The following is a 24,352-nucleotide window of genomic DNA, read 5'->3' on the forward strand; positions in this document are numbered from 1 at the left end:
TACCAGTACATCAATGGCTACATTAGTGCAGCTTCCTTCACACATACAAAACTCAGAAAGCTTGTCATTTTTGCTGCCTTTCTCTGCCCTGCTCCTGCCCTCGTTTGGTCAGTCTCTGAATCTTTCTCTGCCCTGCTCCTGCCCTCGTTTGGTCAGTCTCTGAATCTTTCTCTGCCCTGCTCCTGCCCTCGTTTGGTCAGTCTCTGGATCTTTCTCTGCCCTGCTCCTGCCCTCGTTTGGTCAGTCTCTGAATCTTTCTCTGCCCTGCTCCTGCCCTCGTTTGGTCAGTCTCTGAATCTTTCTCTGCCCTGCTCCTGCCCTCGTTTGGTCAGTCTCTGAATCTTTCTCTGCCCTGCTCCTGCCCTCGTTTGGTCAGTCTCTGAATCTTTCTCTGCCCTGCTCCTGCCCTCGCTTCCCTTTCTGGATCGCTCCCTCATTGTGCTAGGCGTAGGCATCCATCACAGCCCACAGACTCCCACGGATGTTCTGAATACACGTCCTCACACCCTGAAAATACCAAGTGCCCTATTCCCTTCTCCCAGTTCCGCCATCTCTGTCATTTTTTTGTTCCACCAATGAAACTTGTTAAATTGTCACCTCTAAAACATTTTCCTTCTTTCCTGAACTGCAGGCTACCCGTGATTACATCTCAAATATTTCTCACTTCTAGGATCTCATCCTCTCTCCTCTTGGAGAGAACAGGAATGGAACGGCCCTTATCCTCATCTTCCACCCCACCACCCTGCACATCCTTTGCCAGCTCCAACCGGATTCCAGCACTAGGGACAGATTCTCTTCCCCAACCCTTCCGCATTGCTGTTCTCTTCCCACCAATCACTACCCTTCTTTTGACACGTTCATGTGCAACAACTTGTTTTTTCACCTCTTCTCTTCATCTATGAACCCAAAGAGTCTTGCTAGGTAAATCAGTCTTCCTTTCATCAAGTGCACTCAACTTAGGAGTCCTCATGCAGGACCCCTTAAAGGTTACGACATAGGAGCAGAATTAGGCCATTTGGCCCATCGAGTCTGCTCCACCATTTCATCATGGCTGATCCATTTCCCTCTCAGCCTCAATCTCCTGTCTTCATACCCTGACTAATCAAAAATCTATCAACGTTTGCCTTAAATACACCCAAAGACGTGGCCTCCACAGCCACCCGTGGCAATGAATTCCACAGACTCACCACCCTCTGGCTAAAGAGCTTGCAGGTTGCATCCATTGTAAGGAAGGCAAATCCAATTCATTTTGAGAGGACCAGAATATGAAACCAAAGATGTAATGCCAAGGGTTTATAAGACTTTGGTCAGACTACACTTGCAGTACTGTGAGCAGTTCTGGGTCCCTTATCTACAAACGTTTGTAAAAAAAAGCAAGACATGCTGGCATTGGAAAGGGCCCAGAGGAGGTTCACAAGAGTGATACTGGGAATGAAAAAAGTTAACATACTGTACAAGGATTTTTCGATGGCTCTAGGCCTGTACTCACTGGAGTTTAGAAGAATGGGGGGATCTCATTGAAATCTACTGAATATTGAAAGGCCTGGATGGGGTGGACATGGACAGGATGTTTCCAATAGTGAGAAATTCTAGGACCAGAGGGCACAGCCTCCAAATAGAAGAATGTCCCTTTAGAACACAAAAGAGGAGAATTTTATTTTAGCCAGAGGGTGGTGAATCTATGGAATTCATTGCCACAGATGCCCATGGAGGCCAAGTCATTGGGCACATTTAAAGCAGAGTTCTCGATTAGTAAGAGTATCAAAGAATGCAATGAGAAAGAAGGAGAATGAATTTGAGAGAGAAAAAATAGATCAGCTTTGAATGAATGACAGAGCAAACTCAATGGCCTAATTCAGCTCCTATGTCTTATGGTTCTGTGCAATCACTGTTCACAATGCAGCCTTCCTTCCACTGGAGAAGCCAAATGCATATTGGCTTAAACTTTGCAGAACACTAACTCTCAGCCTGCAGGAGGAATGCGTTGCCTGCCACTACCATTTTTTATCTCATGCCTACCCTGACCTCTCTGTCTGTGGCCTCCTACTCTGCCACCATGAGGTTCAATGCAAGTCGTCTCACTCTCCGCCTCTGTATGTTGCAGCTCTCAGGATTTAATATCGAGTTCTCCCAACTTTAAATAACACACTTTCCCCATCTGTGTGAGAACTGCCCATTTCTGCCAACGATCTGTCTGTCATTTTGCCCTAGATTTTCTCTGTAATTCTCTCCGCTAGTACATATTCGGCAGCTGGGCACGCCCAACTTATTTGCTGTTAGCAAAACGTAACACAAAGGTGCAGAGTTTGTTTATAACTGCTGAATTAACCCATTTGGTTTCACCCTTGCAGAGATGCTCCTTGACACATCATGAAATTTGTTGTTTTGCAGCAGCATTACAAAAAATATACCATAAATTATAATAAGAAATATATATTAAAAATGTTCAATAGGTAGTGCAAAAAGAGAGCAAAAATAGCAAGTTGGTGTTATGCAACCATGAACATGTTCATTGTCAGTTCAGAAAGCTGATGGCGAAGCAGTTGCTAAGACACTGAAGTTGCAGCTCTGGTTTAAGATGGCGCCGGTGATGCCCAATGATTATGTATTAGTGGCAAAATACAAAACTACTCAGTACCTTATTAATAATGATCTTTGCTAGCAATGGAGAGGCGAGCAGAGGCAAAGGTGAGGCAATTGGAGGCAGGAGCGAGGGAGGTCAGAACCAGAAGGTGGGGGAAGGGAAGGTGAGATGGTGGGGGAAGGGGGGGGGTGAAATAAGAAGCTGGGAAGTGATAGCTGGAAAAGGTAAAGGGCTGACGAAGAAAGAGTTTGATAGGAGAGGACTGTGGACCATCAGAAAAAGGGAAGGAGGAGGAGGAGGAGGAGCTCCAGAGGGAGGTGATGGACAGGTGAGGAAAAGAGTAGGGGTACGAGGGGAGGTCGACACTTGGCCCGAGGCACTTCAACAGGATTGGAAAGGAGGGGCAAAGCAGCCAGAAGAAGAAGGTAGAGGGAGGGGAAGGAGTACAAGCTGACAGGTGATAGGGCCTGCAGAATCTCTTGTTTTTAATCACCATATTGACTGCCTTAGACTCAGCTACATCCAGAAACTTCCATGATATGGAGTAGGAAAAAGGGTTTTCCTGAATATCCAGGTGCAGCATAGTTGTGCACTTTACACTAAGTGGCCAATTCAGGACAGGTCCTGCCGCCACAACCTCGCAACGGAATTCCTGGCAACCAGGAGTAACCTTCTTACCAATAACTGGAATAGATTTGAATCCAGATTCTAGAGGTGAGAGTCTTAAGCTTATCGGTCACTGTATTTTAGGAAACATGAAGGTCACATTCCTCCAACTATTTATAAAACTTAATTATTTCTGTGAATAAGATGCACATCATTGCTTCGCATCATGTGTTGAGCCTCTTGCAGAGCCTGTAAGAGGACTTTGGTCTTCCTTAGTACAACAGAATTTGCAGAGTTCTTTTTCACAAAGTTTAAGGATTTGCCCACTGACTTCCATTATTTACTCACTACAATGCTACACCCTCCTCCTCCCACTAGGAGAACAAAATAACACTTTTTAAACAGGAAGAGTTCACGACTGTTGGCCACATGAGTGAATCGCTTGTGTTTTGGGAGGTTACTGGATTTGAAGAAGCTTATCAACAAAACCCCATACTGCCAGACAGCAGGATGATTTCCTCCAACCGTCTGTTAGTTCTTTAACTCCAGCATTTAGGTAGTTAATTTACAATTGCTCTGACTGAGGTTAGAATGAAGGGGAAGCGGTAAAATACATGACAGAGTCAAAACATGAGATGAAATTCTAAGATCCCTTCTGGGAGCGTTCAATGTACAAATGCAAAGTCTCTTTCCCCCAACAAACTGCAGAATTTTGGGTCATTTGACACAAATGAGATGAAGTTTTTATCTTTGTTCAGCAATGATGTGAAGGCGTTTAAATGATCAAACTACCTAGCATTTGAAAACTTGTTAGAAAATGTTCAAATTTAATTCAAGCATCGAAGAGTTCATTCAAGGAAAAAGAACGAACTTACCCGTACTGATGTGCAGGCGATGAAAAGAACGGCTTCCCAATGGGAATAGAGCAATTGATAGTGGGTACAATCCTGTCTGTGGTCTGTGGGACAGCCAGCTGATATTGTTTCTTATAGGTTATCGAAAATAAATCGTTCCGATTGAATACACTTGAAGTCCAGCTTAACCCACGGAAAGCTACCACAAGACTTCATGCGCCATTTACTTTCAAAATAACCTGCTCGACAGAAGAGCAGGAAGTGTGTCAGAAAGAGCCTGGAAGAGAAGTTGAGGTTTCATGAGTCAGTAGACACAATGCCACACAAACACTTGGTTTTCTGCCTGTTATAGAGCACAGACTAGAAGGCCGTAGGACTTTGTTTCGTTCTGTGTTGCATCAGCTTAAGAAGTCAAAGACAGAGGTAGGGTACGATGGCTTATTAAATGATAGGCACTAGTCACTCACTCAAGGTTAACAAGACAAACGTGATGATTATTGACTTCAGGAGGGGGAAATCGGAGGTCCATGAGCCAGTCCTTAATGGGGGATCAGAGGGTCAACAACCTTAAATTCCTCAGTGTATCATTTCAGAGGATCTGTCCTGGGCTCGGCACGTAAGTGCAATTGTAAAGAAAGCACAGGTTTGGCATGTCATCTAAAATTGTGACAAACTTCTATAGATGCACGGTGGATTGACTGGTTGCATTTCAGCCTGGTATAGAAACACCAATGTCCTTGAACAGAAAATCCTGCAAAAAGTAGCTGATCCATCATGGGTAAAGTCCGCCCCACCACTGAGCACATCTGCACAGAGCGTTATCGCAGGAAAGCGGCATCCATCATCAGAGACCCCACCACCCAGATCATGCTCTCTTCTCGATGTTGCCATCAGGAAGAAGGTACAGGAGTCTCAGGCCCCACACCACCAGGAGCAGTTTTGACCCCTTAACCATCAGGCACTTGAACCAGTGGGGATAACTTCACTTGCCCCTTCAGTTTCCTTTTCCCACAACCTGCAGACTCTTCATCTCACGTTCTCAATATTTATTGGTTATTTTTTATTATAATAATTTTGTATTTTCCTCTGTGCATTTGCACAGTTTGTGGTTTTTTTGCACATTGGTTGTTTGACCTTCCTGTTGGGTGTGGTCCTTTATCAATTTTATTCTGTTTCAAGTACTTACTGTGATTGCCTGCAAGAAAATGAATCTCAGGGTTGTTAATGGTGATAGATACTTTGATAATAAATTTGTTTTGAACTTTGAGGTTATCTTTTGTGCAAACTGTAACCCATTTGCGGGCAGGGTGGGGCTTCTCAGAAAAAAATGAAGATGCTTTTATGGGCCAGTTCCATTTCCTACATTTCTCTCAACATTTCCTACTAAAAGCAAAGACAGGGTTCCCTTGTGCACACCTACCTCAAGGTAAAGTACGTGGTGAGCATTACATGAAATGCAATAGAAAAACTGGTTTGTCCTTCTTTTGAAAGAGTCTCGGTTGGTTGAAGATGGGTACAAGTGGGGAAGGGGTGGTGAATAGAACAGGTATTGCATCTCTTGAGGTTAGTAAGACAGTAGATGCCAGTGGAGATGAAAGAGGTAACCAGGGAGATATGGAATGCACAATCGCTTCCGAATGCTGAAATGAGAGCATAGAGAAAGACGCGTCCAGTGGTGGCATCACTTTGAAGGGGCAGAAATTATAGAGGATGATCTGTGAAATGTGGGGTCTAATAGTGATGTAGGTGAGTGCAAGAAAACTTATCCTTGCTTTCGGTAGGAGTGGTTAGGAGAGAGTAGGAGATGTAACTAACCTATACAGAATTCAAAGGCTACTTCATTTTATTCTCGCAAACACGAGGAAATTTGCTGATACTGGAAATTCAAGCAACACACACAAAATGCTGGTGGAACACAGCAGGCCAGGCAGCACCTATAGGAAGAAGCACAGTCGACGTTTCGGGCCAAGACCCTTCGTCAGGACTAACTGAAAGGAAAGATAGTAAGAGATTTGAAAGTAGGGGGGAGGGGGAAATGCAAAATGATAGGAGAAGATCGGAAGGGGTGGAGTGAAGCTAAGAGTTGGAAAAGTGATTGGCGAAAGGGATACAGAGCTGGAGAAGGGAAAGGATCATGGGACGGGAGGCCTTGGGAGAAAGGGGGGGTGAGCACCAGAGGGAGATGGAGAACAGGCAAAGAGTGATTGTGAGAGGGACAGAGAGAAAAAAAGGAGGGTGGAGTAAATAAATAAATAAGGGATGGGGTAAGAAGGGGAGGAGGGGCATTAACAGAAGTTACAGAGACCAATGTTCATGCCATCAGGTTGGAGGCTACCCAAACGGAATAAAGATGTTGTTCCTCCAACCTGAGTGTGGCTTCATCTTGACAGCAGAGGAGGCCATGGATAGACATATCAGAATGGGAATGGGACGTGGAATTAAAATGTGTGGCCACTGGGAGATTCTGCTTTCTCTGGTGGACCGAGCGTATGTGTTCAGTGAAATGGTCTCCCAGTCTGCACCGGGTCTCACCAATATATTGTTACGAATGTGCCGCAACTCTGAGGGGCCGAAGGGTATAAAGTCGCCCCCTCCTTTTTGAGAATCGCAAGATCGCTATTAATTCGGGTCTGGGACCCAGGAAATGAGAGAGAGACACACAGAATCCACAAGGTTTGGAATGTGTCCTGGCCTTAGCGAAACAAAACCACTGATAACAGCTATTGTCTCTTGGAGACAGAATTGTGTATTGAGTACTGTACTATTCATTGAAGCCCCTCAGGGGACGACCAGAGTGGGCTGGTTGAGGGATTGCATCATCCCAACCTGATTGACATCTGAGACCCCGTGAGTAAGGATAAAAGAGGGTCTGGGGAACAGCCCCTTTAGACGTACCAGGAGAAACGCTAGAAATCCCGTGACAGCGTTTAATAGCGACAGCCGGTGGGGGCTCGTGTGCGTCCTTCCCTTGCCTGGGTTGGCGGGCTCACCACGGAAGAACGGCTTTAGCTAAAGGAGAGGCCACAAGTGAAAGGCCACGACAACGAGACTCCTGACGGATCAAAATCATAAAGGTTGGAAAACCCGCAGCGGTAACTGTTCCCATTCTATTCCTATTTCTCTCTCTCTCCAACAAAGTGCAACACAGCGACAACCAAAAGACGGCAGCTTGTGGAACTGCAGTGAACTGGACATTTCCATCGGACAATTCATTATCCCCTAGACAACGATAGAGCTATTTCTTATTATTATTATACCCGCACGTTTAGATTTAGTATTGACGAAGTATATTATCTGTATATTTGCATTGATATTAGTTTTGTGTATTTTTACTAATAAATACTGTTAAAAATAGTACCATCAGACTTCAACGGACGTCTCTCTCTTTGCTGGTAAGTGACCCAGTTACAGGGTTCGTAACAATATAAAAGGCCGCACTGGGAGCACCGGACGCAGTATATCATAGACTCACAGGTGAAGTGTCGCCTCACCTGGAAGGACTGTCTGGGGCCCTGAATGGTGGTGAGGGAGGAAGTGTAAGGGCAGGTGTAGCACTTGTTCCGCTTACAAGGATAAGTGCCAGGAGGGAGATCGGTGGGAAGGGATGGGGGGGACGAGTGGACAAGGGAGTTGCATAGGGAGCGATCCCTGCAGAAAGCAGAAAGGGGGGGGGGGGAGGGAAAGATGTGCTTGGTAGTGGGATCCCATTGAGGGTGGAGGAAGTTACGGAGAATTATACGTTAGACCCAGAGGCTGGTGGGGTGGTAGGTGAGGACACGGGGAACCCTATCCTGAGTGGGGTTCACGCACATCTGCTCTCACCCCATCCGCCCACCACCCCACTTGACCATGTGGGTTTCCTCGCATGGCCCAGTCTGCTCCCACATTCCAAAGTCATATGGGTTGGTAGGTTAATTGGTGTAATTGGGCAGTGAGGGGTCATTGGGCCAGAAGGGCCTGTAACTGTGCTGTATCTCAGAATTCTTTTTTAAATGTCAAGAAACAGCATTGCCATCATTTGCCTTGGTACCTTCCACACCTCAGCACTCAACACTGAAATCATCAATTTCAGCTGACTGGCCTTTCCGGGTTATATCGGGCTGGACGGCTCCGATGACAACCTTGAATATTAACGTTTAAGAATTCTCCACAGCTGTCTGGTCTACTGAACCATTGCAGCATTCTCTTTTTATTTCAGAATTTCATCAGCTGCAGTACTTATAGATAGATAGATAGATAGATAGATAGATAGATAGATAGATACTTTATTCATCCCCATGGGGAAATTCAACTTTTTTTCCAATGTCCCATACACTTGTAGCAAAACTAATAACATACAATACTTAACTCAGTAAAAAATATGATATCTTCAGCATCTCACTACAGACATTGAATGACGCCAACCTTCTAAGGAAGTACAGTCGACTCTGCGCCTTCCTGCACAAGGCATCTGTGTTGGCAGTCCAGTCTAGCTTCTCGTCTAACTGGACTCCCAGATACTTGTAGGTCTTAACCTGCTCCACACATTCTCCATTAATGATCACTGGCTCCATATGAGGCCTAGATCTCCTAAAGTCCACCACCATCTCCTTGGTCTTGGTGATATTGAGACGCAGGTAGTTTGAGTTGCACCATATCACAAAGTCCTGTATCAGTTTCCTATACTCCTCCTCCTGTCCATTCCTGACACACCCCACTATGGCCGTGTCATCAGCGAACTTCTGCACATGGCAGGACTCCGAGTTATATTGGAAGTCTGATGTGTACAGGGTGAACAGGACCGGAGAGAGTACGGTTCCCTGCGGCGCTCCTGTGCTGCTGACCACCGTGTCAGACCTACAGTCTCCCAACCGCACATACTGAGGTCTATCTGTCAAGTAGTCCACTATCCAATCCACCATGTGAGAGTCTACTCCCATCTCCGTTAGTTTGTGCCTTAAGATCTTGGGCTCTCTGCCAACCAAGATGGTTGTCTCTGCTCTCATTTATTTAATTTTTAAATTCATGTTCCGGAGCTGGTCGTCACTGGCATATCTTTCCACCGCAGGGCGGTGTCTGCCATGGGGGGAAGCATCCCGGTGGTGGTGTTTTTATGTATCTTCTGTCTGTATCCTTCTTGGTAGTAGAGGTGAGGGTGGGGAGATGCTACAGAGAAGCCTGGACCAGCAAATGCTGTAGGTGGTCTACCCTTCAGCTACTATTCAGCCAAATTTCACGACATTAAACCTGATTCTGATTCTATGCTCCGGTGCTGGAGACAACGAATGCGTAAGGAAAGTGATGAAGTGCCTATCAAGCTGGCTGCTTTGCCTTACATAGTGAGCAACTTTTAAAGAGTTGTCAACACTACACTTGTCCAGACCATTGGATGGTATTCTAAGACACTTCTGGACGTACTTTGAAGATGGCAGAAAGGTCTTGGGAGTATCGAAAGGCAAGTCACTCACAAGAATGTCAGAATGAAAGGGTGAAAGAATGCACTGTTCATCCCTACAACCACTGGAATTTAGAAGTAACGTGGATTCTTGGAGGAGTCGTATGTGGGTTTGTACATTGTGAAATGTGTTGCCTTTGCGGCAGCATATAATGTGATACATAATAGAAAAAATGTATATTAGTTAAATTAAATAAGTAGTGCAAAAATATAAGTATTGAGGTAGCTTTCATGTTTTCAATGTCCATTCAGAAATTGGATGGCAGAGGGGAAGAAGCTGTTGCTAAATCATTGAGGGTATGTCTTCAAGCTTCTGTACCTCCTCCCTGATGGTAGCAATGAGAACAAGGCATGTCCTGGGTAATGGGGATTTTTAATGATAGATGCCACCTTTTTCAGGCACCTTCTTGAAGATGTCCTTGTGTGAATGAGATCGGAAAATGGAAATGAGGACAAGATGAGATGAACAACAGGCTTTCAAGGGCCATACACCCAATTCCTGCAAACAATATATAATTTGCTTTTTTTCAAGTTGTTAATGAGTTTGGTTACTCCATACGAGTAGCTGTTCTGTTGGGTATGCCACGTTGGCGTAGGATGTGTGGCGACACTTGTGGGCTGCCCTAGAACATCACTGTTGATGTAAATGACACATTTCACTCACATGTTTCTACAGATGTACCATTGGGAGCATTCTAACCGGCTGTATCACCAGCTGGTGTGGGTGGCTGGGGGAGAGGGGTAGTTCAGCTACTGCACAGGATCGAAATAAGATGCAGAGAGTAGTAAACTTGGTCCGCTCCTCTGTAGTATCCAGGACATCTTCAAGGAGCAATGCCTCAAAAAGACAGCATCCATCACTAAGGACCCCATCATGCCCTGTTCTCATTGCTACCATCAGGGAGGAGTTACAAGAGCCTGAAGACACACACTTAACGATTCAGGAACAGCTTCTTCCCCTCTGCCATGTGGTTTCTGAATGGACAGTGAACCCATGAACACTACTGCACTGCTTTTTTATTTCCTTTTTTTGGCACTTTCAACTATTTGATACAGTGTATGTACTTAGTATAATTCATGTTTTTTCATATTATGTATTGCATTGTACTACCGCTAAAAAGTCAATGAATTTCATGCCATTTTCCCGGTGATACTAAACCTGATTCAGCTGCATATACAATAAGTAAATCTGAAAGTGAATCTTCTGCACATCATCATCTGGCATTTATTGTTTGCCTGCTTTGCACTTTTTTCAGTATCTTTGACACTTTATTCTGCATTGTTAGTGTTTTGCCTTATTCTGGCTCAATGCACTGCGTAAAGATCTGAGCTTTTCTCTGTCACCTGGTGCATGAGACCAACGCAAACTGACTCTGGAGATGTTAACGGAGTGGATGTAACTACAGAAAGGACAATAAAGTAACTGCTGTAGGATCAGGATCGAAACAACACATTGCAAGGAATTAGTTAAAACAAAACCAGTCTAGAATCCAGCGAATGCAGTCACAATATGTACTGCATCGCTTCGCGGTTCAGAGACTGGCAAGAGGCTTTTGGTCACTTCCACCTGAGGCCAGACAATATTTAATGACTCAATGCCTCACATTAGTGCAGGCTTCCGGTGAAGCACTGGATTTCCTCCTCAACAATGTTCTGTAGCTGAGCAGGATCTGTAGCTACAGTTCACTTTCTCTGTAGGATATGTCAGATCCATTGGTTAAACACCAAATTGTTTTAGTCATTTATTCTATGCCTTCAAATTTATATTCTCAGCATATTAAATACCAAACCAAATACTTTAAATCCAATATCTAAAGCTTAAGTTTACAAAACAACCTGTTGCTGTAAGAGTACCATTGCTGTGGGTGAAATATACTTAGGAGGAGCTTTCTCCCACATCTAAAGCCTTAAAATTATCAGCTTGACATTAAACAGTTAACACCCCCAAACCATCATGCTGATCATCAGCTCCACCCATTAACCCATCCCACCACATCCCCACCACCTGGCGTCACTTCATGTGCACAGGCCATGTATGTAACAGTTATTGTATACTGTGTTTTACAGGATTGCTTTAATATGTATTATGTTCTTTATGCTATTGTGCTTATTTTATGCTCCATCAGATTTGGAGTAACAATTATTTACACTTGTTGAAGAATAATAAACTTGACAGTTGAAATGTAGACACCATTCACACAAACCTGACCCAGCTCCTCTCGTTCCACGTGTATGCTGGTCATTGTTCTCTCCTAGCCACCTCCACGTCTTAAATATCAGCCTTCAAACTCCCACTAATCCTAACCCTACAAAGCCACCTCATTCAGATCCACCACATGAACATTTCACACAATCTGTCAGTTTTCTTCTTTAAATGCTAGTAAGCCGTGTCCAGCAACTTGCCCTCCCCAATGTCCTTTACCAGCCACAATAATCTGTTCTCTTTACCGACTCTCATTCACGTACACGGCACCTCTCTTCCTGAACTTGATCCAACACTCTTAGTCCCTTCTGTCCAGCAATCTGGTTTCCCACCTTCAAAGGCAGCCCATGAAGGCTCCATTGCATTACAATCTTCGTTTTAGTTCCCTCACCTTCACATTAACTACTCCCATAGATAATCTCAGAAGACTGATAACCAAAAAAAGATGAAGGTCTCTCATTCAGCAAAAACAATAACATTTCTTCTAACCAAATGCTCCATTCAAAGTTATTTTGGCCCAGTGTTGCTTAAGTAAAAGGGTGCTATGGATCAATAATAATTTGGCACACTCCCAAACAGCACAGATATTTTAAAACATTTTCAATAAGGCAGTGATAGAATTTCTCATATTTCTCAGTATAATGGGGAAGTCGGGGATCTGATGTCTATGGAGGCTGGAGGCTCAGAGACAACCTGCCCTGGGGATGGAGGACTGTCTGTGGGTGGAATGTGACGGTGGAAAGGGCTTGCTTTGCTGCTGCTGTTCTCAGAACATTGTGGGCACAGAATATGTGGCAACCCTTGCAAGCTGCCCCCAGCACCTACTTAGGTTGTGTTGGTCGTTAATGCAAATGATGAACTGTGCTGTATGTTTCAATGTACATGTAACAAATAAATAATCTGAATCTGATCCTTTTAAAGCAGTGGTTCCCAACCTGGGATCCACGGACCCCTTGCTTAATACTATTAGTTCAGGGCATAAAAGAGGTTGGGAACCCGTTTTAAAGAGACAAAAGTAGGATTGATCTCCCGCGGTCCAATTTGTTACCAAACTACCAACTCTAGGGACACACATGCCTTCTTTCTCAACACTGCAATGTTACTGATTGAACTCATGGAAAAGATTCTCCTTCCTTGAGCCCATAACTTGCAGCCTTTGTAGAGTTGACACCAGTGAGCAAAAGCACTATGATAGGCAAAAGCAGTACAGGCAGTCCCCGAGTTATGAACACCTGACTTACGGACAACTCGCACTTACGAATGGAGGGAGGAGAATGCTGTCTGCCATATTAAGTCAGATCATGACGCCGTCCACCATTTTAAGTCATTGCCGTCGACACTGTGTTGAGTGTGTAACATTGTATTTGGCTTAAATGTTTCTTAGCAAGATTCACCCTGACCCCCCCCCCCCCCCCCCCCACATGTCCCATTTAACCTTTCTCAGTGAAGGTGGGTTTTAGGACCCGGAGCAGCACAAGACCCGCTGCCCGCAGTTGCTGCTGTATTTTTTTTTATTAAGTGAGATCGTGAACAATAGTCAGATCAGAAATGCTGATCAACTAGTTCCTAAAGAGAACTCTGATAGGCCAATCAGACGGTTCACTGCTGCTCAGTGATAGAACATAAAATCCACGGTTTTCTGTTCCATTCACAGAAAATGATCGCGATTGAAAATAAAATGGAATAAAGCAATCGGAAAGAGGTGAAACACCATCGCTCACTGGAAAAGCTTTAGGCTACAGTCGGTCAACCATCTGAACAACTTTGAAGGATACAGGTAAAGGATAAAGTGAGAATAATGGAGCATATAAAAGGCCCTGCCCCAATGAAAGCTACAATTATTACTAAGCAATGCAGTGGCTTAATTATTGAAATACATACAGTTCTTAAGTGTTTTATATGCATAGAAAGGTAAAATATATACTATACACTAAGACTGACACTAAATAATACCGGATGTACCTGTTTCGACTTACGTACAAATCTGACTTAAAGACGGACTCATGAATGGAACTCTTTCGTAACCTGGGGACTGCCTGTATCAGAAAAAGGAGTTTTCTTGCTTGTAATGCTGGGAAATGCAAAATGTTAACATAGAAACATAGAATACCTACAGCACAATACAGGTCCTTTGGCCCACAATGCTGTGCCGAACATGTACTTAGAAAATACCTAGGGTTACCCATAGCCCTCTATTTTTCTAAGCTACATGCACCTATCCAAGAGTCTCTTAAAAGACCCTATTATATCCGCCTCCAACGTTGCTGGCAGCCCATTCCACGCACTCACCACCCTCTGCATAAAAAACTTACCCCTGACATCTCCTCTGTACCTACTTCCAAGCACCTTAAATCTGTGCTCTCTCTTTGTTAGCAATTTCAGCCCTGGGAAAAGCTTCTGAGTATCAAAACAATCAATGCCTCTCATTCTCTGTCGCTTTGAGGAGAAAAGGCCGAGTTCATTCAACCTGTTTCCATAAGGCATACTCCCCAAACCAGGCAACATCCTTGTAAATCTCCTCTGCACTCTTTTTATAGTTTCCACATCCTTCCTGTAGTGAGGTGACCAGAACTGAACGCAATACTCCAAGTGGGGTCTGACCAAGGTCCTATATAGCTGTAACATTACCTCTCAGCTCTTGAACTCAATCACATGGTTGATGAAGGCCAATACACCATATGCCTTCTTAACCAGTCAATCTGCACAGCTGCTTTAAGTGTCCTATGAACTCAGACCCTAAAATTCCTCTGATCCTCCACACTGCCAAGAGTCTTACCATTAATACTATATTCTGCCATCATATCTGACCTACCAAAATGAATCAACTCACACTTATCTGGGTTGAACTCCATCTGCCACTTCTCAACCCAGTTTTGCATCCTATCAATGTCCCACTGTAACATCTTACAGCCCTCCACACTATCCACAACACCCCCAACCTTTGTGTCATCAGCAAATTTACTAACCCATCCCTCCACTTCCTCATCCAGGTCATTTATAAAAATCACAAAGAGAAGGGGCCTCAGAACAGATCATACCACTAGTCACTGAACTCCACGCAGAATATGACCCATCTACAACCACTCTTTGTCTTCTGTGGGCAAGCCAATTGTGGATCCACAAAGCAAGGCCCCCCCAAATCCCATGCCTCCTTACTTTCTCAATAAGCCTTGCATGGGGTACCTTATCAAATGCCTTGCTGAAATCCATATACACTACTGCTCTACCTTCATCAATGTGTTTAATCACATCCTCAAAAAATTCAATCAGGTTCATAAGGCACAACCTGCCTTTGACAAAGCCATGCTGACTATTCCTAATCATATTATATCTCTCCAAATGTTCATAAATCCTGCCTCCCAGTATCTTCTCCATCAACTTACGAAACACTAAAGGAAGACTCACTGGTCTATAATTTCCAGGGCTACCTCTACTCCCTTTCTTGAAAAGGGAACAACATCTGCAACCCTCCAATCCTCTAGAACCTCTGCTGTCCCCATTGATGATGCAAAGATCATCGCCAGAGGATCAGCAATCTCCTCCCTCGCCTCCCACAGTAGCCTGGGGTATATCTCGTTCGGTCCTGGTGACTTATCCTGCTTGCTTTCCAAAAGCTCCAGCACATCCTCTTTCTTAAAGTCTATGTGCTCAAGCTTTTCAGTCCGCTGTAAGTCATTCCTACAATTGCCGAGGTCCTTTTCCATAGTGAATACTGAAGCAGAGTATTCATTAAGTACCTTTGCAACCTCCTCCAGTTCCATACATGCTTTTCCACTGTCACACTTAATTGGTCCTATTATCTCATGCCTTATCCTCTTGCTCTTCACATACTTATAAAATGCCTTGGGGTTTTCTTTAATTCTGCCCACCAAGGCCTCATGCCCCTTTCTGGCTCTCCTAATTTCATTCTTAAGCTCCTTCCTGCTAGTCTTATAATTTTCTAGATCTCTATCATTACCTAGTTCTTTTTTTAACCTTTCATAAGTTTTTCTTTTCTTCTTGACTAGATTTCCAAGAGACGGGTTCCTGTACCCTACCATCCTTTCCATCTCACTGTAACGCACCTATGCTGAACACCACGCAAATATCCCCTGAACATTTGCTACATTTCTTCCGTACATTTCCCTAAGAATATCTGCTCTCAATTTATACTTATAAGTTCCTTCCTGATAGCCTCATATTTCCCCTTACTCCAATTAAACGTTTCCCTAACTTGTCTGTTCCTATCTCTCTCCTATGCTATGTTAAAGGAGATAGAATTGTGATCACTATCTCCAAGATGCTCTCCCACTGAGAGACCTGACACCTGACCAGGTTCAATTCCCAACACCAGATCAAGTACAGCCTCTCCTCTTGGAGGCTTATCTACATATTGTGTCAGGAAACCTTCCTGAAAGCACCTAACAAATTCCACCCCATCTAAACCCCTTGCTCTAGGGAGATGCCAATCAATATCGGGGAAATCAAAATCTCCCATTGCGACAACCCTGTTATTATTGCACTGTTCCAGAATCCATCTCCCTATCTGCTCCTCGATGTCCCTGTTTGTATTGGGTGGTCTATTATAAAAAAAACACCCAGTAGAATTATTGACCCCTTCCTGTTCCTAACTTCCACCCACAGAGACTCAGTAGACAGTCACTCCATGACTTCCTCCTTTTCTGCAGCTGTGACACTAACTCTGATCAGCAATGCCACGTCCCCACCTCTTCCCCCCCACCCCCCCCCCGTCCTCTCTGAAACATCTAAAGCCTAGGACTTTAAGTAGCCATTCCTGCCCCTGCACCATCCAAGTCTTTGTAATGGTCAGAACATCATAACTCCAAGTGCTGATCCACGCTCTGAGCTCATCCGCTTTGTTCATGATACTCCTTGCATGAAAATAACACATCTCAAACCATCGATCTGAGCACAAGCCTTCTCAATCACCTGCCTATCCTCTCTCACACTACCTACAACCTTTCTCTATTTGTGAGCCAACTGCCCTTCCTCTATCTCTTCAGTTCGGTTCCCACCCCCCAGCAATTCTAGTTTTAAACTCTCCCCAGTAGCCTTAGCAAACTTCCCTGCCTGGATATTGGTCCCCCAGTGCAACCCATCCTATTGTACAGGTCACATCTGCCCCAAAAGAGGTCCCAATGATCCAGAAATCTGAATCCTTGCTCCTGCTCCAATCCCTCAGCCACGCATTAATCCTCCACCTCATTCACTGTCGCGTAGCACTGGCAGTAATCCAGAGATTATGACCCATGTGGTTCTTCTTCTCAGCTTCTTTCCTAACTCCCTGTAGTCTGTTTTCAGGACTTCCTCAATTTTCCTACCTATGTTGTTGGTACCAATATGTACCACGACCTCTGGCTGTTCACCTTCCCACTTCAGGATATCATGGACGTGATAAGAAACATCCCAGACCCTGGCACCTGGCAGGCAAACTACCATCCGAGTTTCTTTCCTGCGTCCACAGAATTGCCTGTCTGACCCCCTAACTATAGAGTCCCCTATCACTACTGCCTTCCTCTTCCTTTCCCTACCCTTCTGAGCCACAGGGCCAGATTCTGTGCCAGAGGTGCAGCCACTGTTGCTTCCCCCAGGTAGGTTGTCCACCACACCCCTCCCCCCAACAGTACTCAAACAGGAGTACTTTTTGTCAAGGGGAACAGCCACAAGGGTACTATCTAGTACCTGACTCCTGCCCTTCCCTCTTCTGTTACCCACTTACCTGTCTCCCGAGGCCCCGGTGTCACTACCTGCCTATATCTCCTATCTACACCTCCTCATTCTCCCTGACCAGATGAAGGTCATCGAGCTGCATCTCCAATTCCCTAATCCGGTTCTTAAGGAGCTGCAGCTCAACGAACCTGGTGCAGATGTGGCCGTCCGGGAGGCTGGGAGTCTACAGGTATCCCACATCCGACACCCAGTACAGAACACTGGCCTCACAGACATACTTTCTATTCTTCACAAGTAACTTACCTCGCCTCGACCTGTTATCACCAAAGCCCTCCTACTCTGATTCCCTCTACTCCAAAGCCTGCTCTATAAAGCTGTCTTCTTTTAAGATTCTGTCTGCCGGTCTAACTCACTGATGTCCACGCAACTGCGCAACTCTGCCTCTGTCAAACCGCTGAAGAAAAAATGCTCTCCTTTTAAATCCTTCCCGCTGGTCTAACTCGCTGACGTCCACTCGCCTGCTCTGTTCACACACAAGTCCTTTCAGCATCTACCGAGGTTTTTTTTTAATTGGAGCATTTCCTAAAGATCTCCAAGATGACCACAACCTTGTCATGGTTTGGAGGCTTGCATGCCTCAATGACCCAGAGAGCTATGTTGGCTGGAGTCAGGGCTTTACGCTTTGGTTCTTGGTAGGGTCACCCAAGCCCAACAGGTCAAAGGGTAAAGACCAGACTAAGAGCAGTCCACCTGTCTTTCAGGTTCAAGTGTTCACTGGTGAAACAAAATTGTTATGGAAGCAGCAACGAAGAATCCTTCTATACCTGAGTGCAACAGTATTCCTGAGTCTCCAGCCAGGCCTTGCATGACTGACAGAAGTGAAAACTGAGAGGAAGCTACTAACATGATAAAAGAAGCCCTGAACACCACCAGAAATGGAGGACTTTCATTGCTGCCCTAATCACTAGTGGCGTAACAGGCAGTAAATATTTCTGAAAGAGAGCCCCTTGATTCATATTGCTAAAAAGCTGGAATAAAAAAAACACAAAACACCAGAGTAATTTTATAAACAACGTTTTATCTTTGTAACTGCAAGTATATTTAATGACAGATCACCATTTCTTTTGCTCTATAAGAGCTGAACCCATTAAGCGTTCTTCAATGGTGCTGTACACTTGTACATGGAATGTGTAGTCACTTAAAAACAGGTACCTGACAGATAGGAGACAGACAAGCCCATTTAACCTGGAAATCACTCTAGTATTAGAGTAAAGCACACCTTTGATAATATGCATAGGACTCGAGTTAGGAATAAAAAAAATTAATACTCTTTTTGATGTGGAGAATGTAGAGAAGAATAGTTTCCTCTTGGCATTAAAAATCCAGAAAATAAATTCTATTTAAAAAAAAAAGGTGTATTGTTTTTCAAATTTTAACCAAAGTTAGTCCACTGAGAAAGGAAAAAAAGAAAAAAGGTAATTTGATACTGAAAAGCTGAAGGTGCTTCGACCAATGGCAGGGGAACGAGGGTTAGAGTTTGGTTTTGGAGAATCTGATAATACACACCAGACAATTGTACCCCCATAATTAAGCATAATACAGGCTTCAAACAGCTATCTTGGCCATCTGATTCTCAAGGTTGGCAATGCGTTCATCTTGGCTGGCTACAGTGGCCTTCAGAGTTTTAATCTCCTGCACCAACTCTTCCAACTTGGATTCGGAATTCTAAAAAAAACAGAAGAGGAACACGTTTCATCCATCTTGCACACTGTTGGAATCAGCTCAATGAGCAAAAAAGATAGAGTTTCTCAACAACCACATGCCTTCTAGGAAAGTAGCAACATAAGTGAACACGTGAGCCATTGTTAACAAACTGCTGCATATTTCAACGAAGAACCAGGTAATGCAGTACTGGAAATAGGTAGTAAAATTAAAATTAGTACAGGAATGAAGTGCAAAAATGGAATTTGAAAGGTATCTTGTATAGAGTATCAAAGCTCAAAGCTTTGGCAAGTACCTTGTACCAAACATTGCTACTATTGGTGAGACACAAGAGCTTACCCCTAAAGAAGATCTTTACTTACCCTTCGTAAGTCAAAGCCACCCCTCTCCATTCAAACAAATAGGCTCATTGCTCCAAGTGCAGGGCCAAATGTGAGGCAGGTTCACCTGGCGGTTTCCCCAGCAACGGGGGGAAATGCAGGACATTTATAACAGAATTGCCAACACTTGTCAGCAAACTCGGGTTCAAAAACTGCTAAAACTAATGAGAACTGTGATCCCAATGTTGCAGGACACAAACCCAGTGGCTAATGCAAACAAAATATAATGTATGGGTGGTATTAGCCAACTGGCAAAGGAGAAAATAATGGCCTCTAAAGGACTTGTGGAAGACACTGAGGGTGTACACATTGATGAAATGTTTTAGTTAACTGAATAGGGCAAGAAATTGTTTTGACTAGTGGGGGGGGGGGGGGGTGGCAGTGGAGGGATGTAATATTCCCCAGAGACCTATACTGGGTGTAGTTTATCGTTAGGTAGTATTTATTTTCACAATGTAGGGTGATTGCGTGACACTCAGCTGGATATAAAAGGTCTCATGGCAGAGTGAAGAGCTGTGGGTGCAATTCCATTGGACCCTGGCTAACAATGAGAACTCAACCCACATCTAATCATATCACCTTGAAGTTTATCCCATATCTGCAAATTTACCAGAGCAAATTGGTTGATGCACGGGTCTTTAAATAATTTTTAAGTTCTTCTGCCTTTCATGTCTTCTGGATTGTACTACCAAAGGGGTTTGAGAGCTAATCTGCCTCAAAAATTGTTGACCACCATTATTGATGTGTGTATTATGAATGTACCACAGCTCTGAGGGGCCGAAGGGTGCAGGGGTAGCCCCCTCCTTTGTGAGAATCGCAAGATCACTATTGAGTCAATTCAGGAGACACAGGAAATGAGAGAAAGACATGCAGAATCCACAAAAGGGTTAGAATGTGTCCTGGCCTCCGAAAGGCGGACCCATTGATACCGGCTATTGTCTCTTGGAGACGGACTTGTGTATTGCATCCTGTACGATGCAATCAAAGCCCCAGGCAATGAACCAAGGAGGAGGTTGGTAGAGAGATTGCATCATCCCCAACCTGATTGATACCCGAGACCCTGTGAGTCACGATAAAAAGAGGGTCTGTGGGAACAGCCCCTCAGACGCACCAGAAGAAACGCTAGCGATCCCGTAATAGCGAAAGCCGGTGGAAGGCCACATGCGTCCGCTTCCATTTGCCCGGAATCGGTGACCTTTGCCACGGAAAAACGGTTTTTAGCTAACAACGGGGAACTCAACTCTCAATGACTCTCGAAGGATTGACATCATAAACAGAATGGGCAAGTTTTAACCCGTCTCTCTCTCTCCAACAATTGCCACACAGGGTCCCCAACGGCGGCAGCCTGTATGAACTGAACAAACTATATATTTCCATCGGACAATTCATTATCCCCTAGACAACGATACAGCTTATTTCTTATTGATTATTATTATACCCGCGCTTTTAGATTTAGTATTGACGATGTATATTATCTGTGTGTTTGCATTGATATTATTTTTGTGTATTTCTATCAATAAATACTGTTAAAAATAGTACCATCAGACTTCAACGGACCTCTCTATCTTTGCTGGTAAGTGACCCAGTTATGGGGTACGTAACATGTGAAAGAGAATATATTGACATACGGAATGACTGTGGTACTCTAGCTGCAGCAAGACAGATCACAAAGCACTCCAACAGGTAATCAGAGTGCCTCAACACATCACTGAGATTCAACTACTGGACCTGGAGACAATCCACAACTCTCGATGCCTACGGCAAACTCGTAACATTATTAAGGACTCATCCCATCCCAGACACCGTCTGTTCAATCTCCTGCCATCTGGTAGGAGATACAGACACATCTTAGCCAAGACAGTAAGACTGAAAAATAGCTTCTTCCTGAGGGCTGTTGTGCAGCTGAATAATGCTACATCCCTGCTTGCCAACAGCCTTTGACCATCGAAGTCACTTGTCGCATGTAAGTATGGGAATTTTTAAAAATTAAGTCATACCGCAGGTATTGTAAATATCACTTTTGCACAGACTGCAGTGGCATTGTAACCTTGATGCCTTGTGCGATGACAACAAAGTTCTATTCTATATTTCTACTAGTGCCATGTGCAGGATTCACTTGTTTTTATTACTTTGTTTTCCTTAATTGGTCAAAATTTGACTTAGTTGCACCCTGTGTAATTGAATCTGCATCAGCTGCCTGCCTCACAAGCGCAAGGCATTTAATGGTTTCTGGGTCAACGTTTTCAAACTGACTCTTGACGATTGCAATGTGGCTTTGACTGCAAAACAAGATACTTCTTCCTTGATAAGATCTATCTGCATTAACAAATTAAACACTAAGCAAATTGTTGAATTTCTGTGGATCCGGTCTTTCAAATCTGCTGCCAAATTTACCCATCCATATTCACTGCCCAAAGAAATGAACACTTTTGGAGCAGCTGAGTGAACATTATTTTGGAATGTCATACAGATTGAAATGCGGATCAGTACTACTAATCTCTGCCCGACAAGGAAGGAAAGCAATAGCAGTGGCTCCACTGCCAGATCCAGCAGAGTTCTCATCTCCTTATTGTGAATATCTCTATGTCGCTCACAACACGGACTCAGCGGCCACCTACAACAAAACTGCACAAATCTAATCGTCATTGTATGGACAACCAACCAATCACAGATTAAGAAGGCAGCAACTTTAAAGATGAAGCAAAGCTGTACTGAAGGCAGGGATGTGTAACTGTTAATGGGACCAAGCACTACTGGATCTTCCTGAAACTGGCCACCAGTGAAGCAGGGCAATAGATTCTCAGAAGAGAAACGTGTAGTTTTAAGAGAACTGTCTGCACACTGAAGTGAAACGAGGCATTGTTTGAACTGGGAGCATTCATTTCAAATATACAGCTCGAAGAGGACCCAGAATGAAAGTACATCTGTAGTTTTGAGTTCCAGATTTTAAACTATGTTTAATGCCCAGAACAGACAGCACTCTAGCTGAGACTCATACTATGCTGAATTACAGTCTGCTGTAATTTTCCTACTTCTCGCCACTATTAAGCCAAGAGTCCATTTTGAGAAAAAATTTGCTTTCAACTCATCCTTTCTCTCTCAAAATGGGAACCTTCAGTTCTTTCCAATTGCCAGGAAGCAACCCAATGAGATAAAGGCCCTGTGCTCTACGGGAGAATAAAGATTCAAGATCAAGATTCAAGTTTACTTATCACGAGTACATTAAAAAAAATACAGTGAGTTGTGTCATCTGTGTTAACTCGCACCGAGGGCAAACCGCATGTGCCACCATGCGCTCTGGTGCCAACACAGCGTGCCTACAATGGTCGGCAGAACAACACAAAACACAGCAAACCACAAAGCAACAGCAGCAAAACAAGCCCCATCCCTCCCTCTCACCCACACATACACAATTCTCCAAGTCCACCTTTATTGCCTCCAGTGCACTTGGAAAAACAGGAAGAATATTACAGCACAATGCAGGCCCCTAGGCCTGCAATGCTGTGCCAACTGTTTAACCTGCACCAAGAGCTATCTAACCCCCCCCCCCATAGTCCTCCATAAGCCAGTCTAAGAGTCCCATAAATGTTTCTAGTGCATAAATGACTAAATTTTCACCAACAAAGCCAGAAGGTGAAGGGGCCATGAAGCATGAACCAAAAGAACTTTGAGAAAAGCAGACGAATTGGAGTTACACTGTACAAGCCCAGCCACAGTTGAAGGAAGGATGAATGGACAAAATTTCGCATTTCTGGTGATACTTTTGCTATGGATTAGAAAACAAAACTACTATATATTTCAATACAATGCAAGGACCAGATTTAAAGGATCTGCATTTGGGGCTTGGAAGAAATGGGAACAGAAAATACTGAAGGGTTGATGATATACTTACTGCATTGGGAGAAATTCCCTTCAGGGCAGTATTGCCAGTTTCGTTTTTCTTTGGTCTGTCTAAAACGGTTCTTTGAGGTTTAAACTCTCGGTTTTTGACAGGGACATAGCCATCCTTCAGAGAGATGAGAATGGGGTCTTTGTTTTTCCCTTCAAACCATTCGTCCGCTTCCATTGCTGGTTCTGGTCCAGCTGTATCCGGATACAAATCGTCCTGGTAAAGGTCCGACTGGATAAATTATGAAAGATAAGTTAATTTGGAAGAAAGCAAAGCAAAAAAAAGTATCCATTTGTTGAAAACAAAATGCTAGATGAACAAAATGTTAGTGCCATGATATGTATTTTTAAATTAATTCTCTGGTTACTAGTATTGTTGGTATTGCCAGGACTTGTTGAATACCATTGGCCAGGTGGAGGTGGTGAGTGTAGCAGCTACTTGTAAAACAAACCAAACCCACCAAGAGACTGAGAGAGATTCAACACTGCATGATGTGCTTCCAAGTCCAGAAAAGTAGTTTTGATCCTTTATTATAAAACCAGCATAGACGAGCCATCAAAATTAGTGTCATCAGAAGAAGTGAAATAAGTGACATAGCGGAATAAGCAAAGTTAGCAGTCAACGAAAAATATCCAAACCCTGTTCAGTCTACCTCTAACCGAACTAAGACAAAGGGTGCATACGTGCCTATACTAATTTACTTCTACCATACCCAACCCACATGACAAAGTACTGTAACCCATAATACAAATACATTGTACAAAATAAGACAGAAAATAGATACATGGCCCCTACAGTGAGTTTATTTGAGTTGCTGCTACGTAAATATTAAATGTGAGATATGATAAGCATCGAGCTCCTATTCTACTCTGATATAGGAGATGGTTATTCTTAAAGTAAATCATGAAGGTGTAGAATCTCAATAACCACAATGTGTAACAATAATCCAATATAAAATAGGAAGTAATACACCACAGGAAGTCAATAGAACGACCGAATGGCACAACTCA

The 24,352-nt window shown here is 43.8% G+C and overlaps 2 protein-coding genes across 5 annotated transcripts in view; both read right to left on the reverse strand.

The window, feature by feature from the left end:
- LOC140738488 (uncharacterized) overlaps nt 1-4,277 on the reverse strand; it is a 120,185-nt gene extending 115,908 nt beyond the window's left edge. For both annotated transcript variants that reach the window (XM_073065828.1, XM_073065827.1), the window contains exon 1: nt 4,066-4,277. The gene's annotated coding sequence lies outside the window, so the exon portion shown is untranslated. The remainder of the gene's footprint in view (nt 1-4,065) is intronic.
- A 14,132-nt stretch (nt 4,278-18,409) lies between these two features.
- coro1cb (coronin, actin binding protein, 1Cb) overlaps nt 18,410-24,352 on the reverse strand; it is a 213,891-nt gene continuing 207,948 nt past the window's right edge. For all 3 annotated transcript variants that reach the window (XM_073065829.1, XM_073065830.1, XM_073065831.1), the window contains exons 10-11: nt 23,346-23,573; nt 18,410-19,076 (exon numbers count right to left, since the gene is read on the reverse strand). In XM_073065829.1, coding sequence (XP_072921930.1) covers nt 18,957-19,076; nt 23,346-23,573 — 348 coding nt within the window. In that variant the 3' untranslated portion in view covers nt 18,410-18,956. The remainder of the gene's footprint in view (nt 19,077-23,345; nt 23,574-24,352) is intronic.

Source organism: Hemitrygon akajei, chromosome 14, assembly GCF_048418815.1.
Source record: "Hemitrygon akajei chromosome 14, sHemAka1.3, whole genome shotgun sequence".
Lineage (NCBI taxonomy): Eukaryota > Metazoa > Chordata > Chondrichthyes > Myliobatiformes > Dasyatidae > Hemitrygon > Hemitrygon akajei.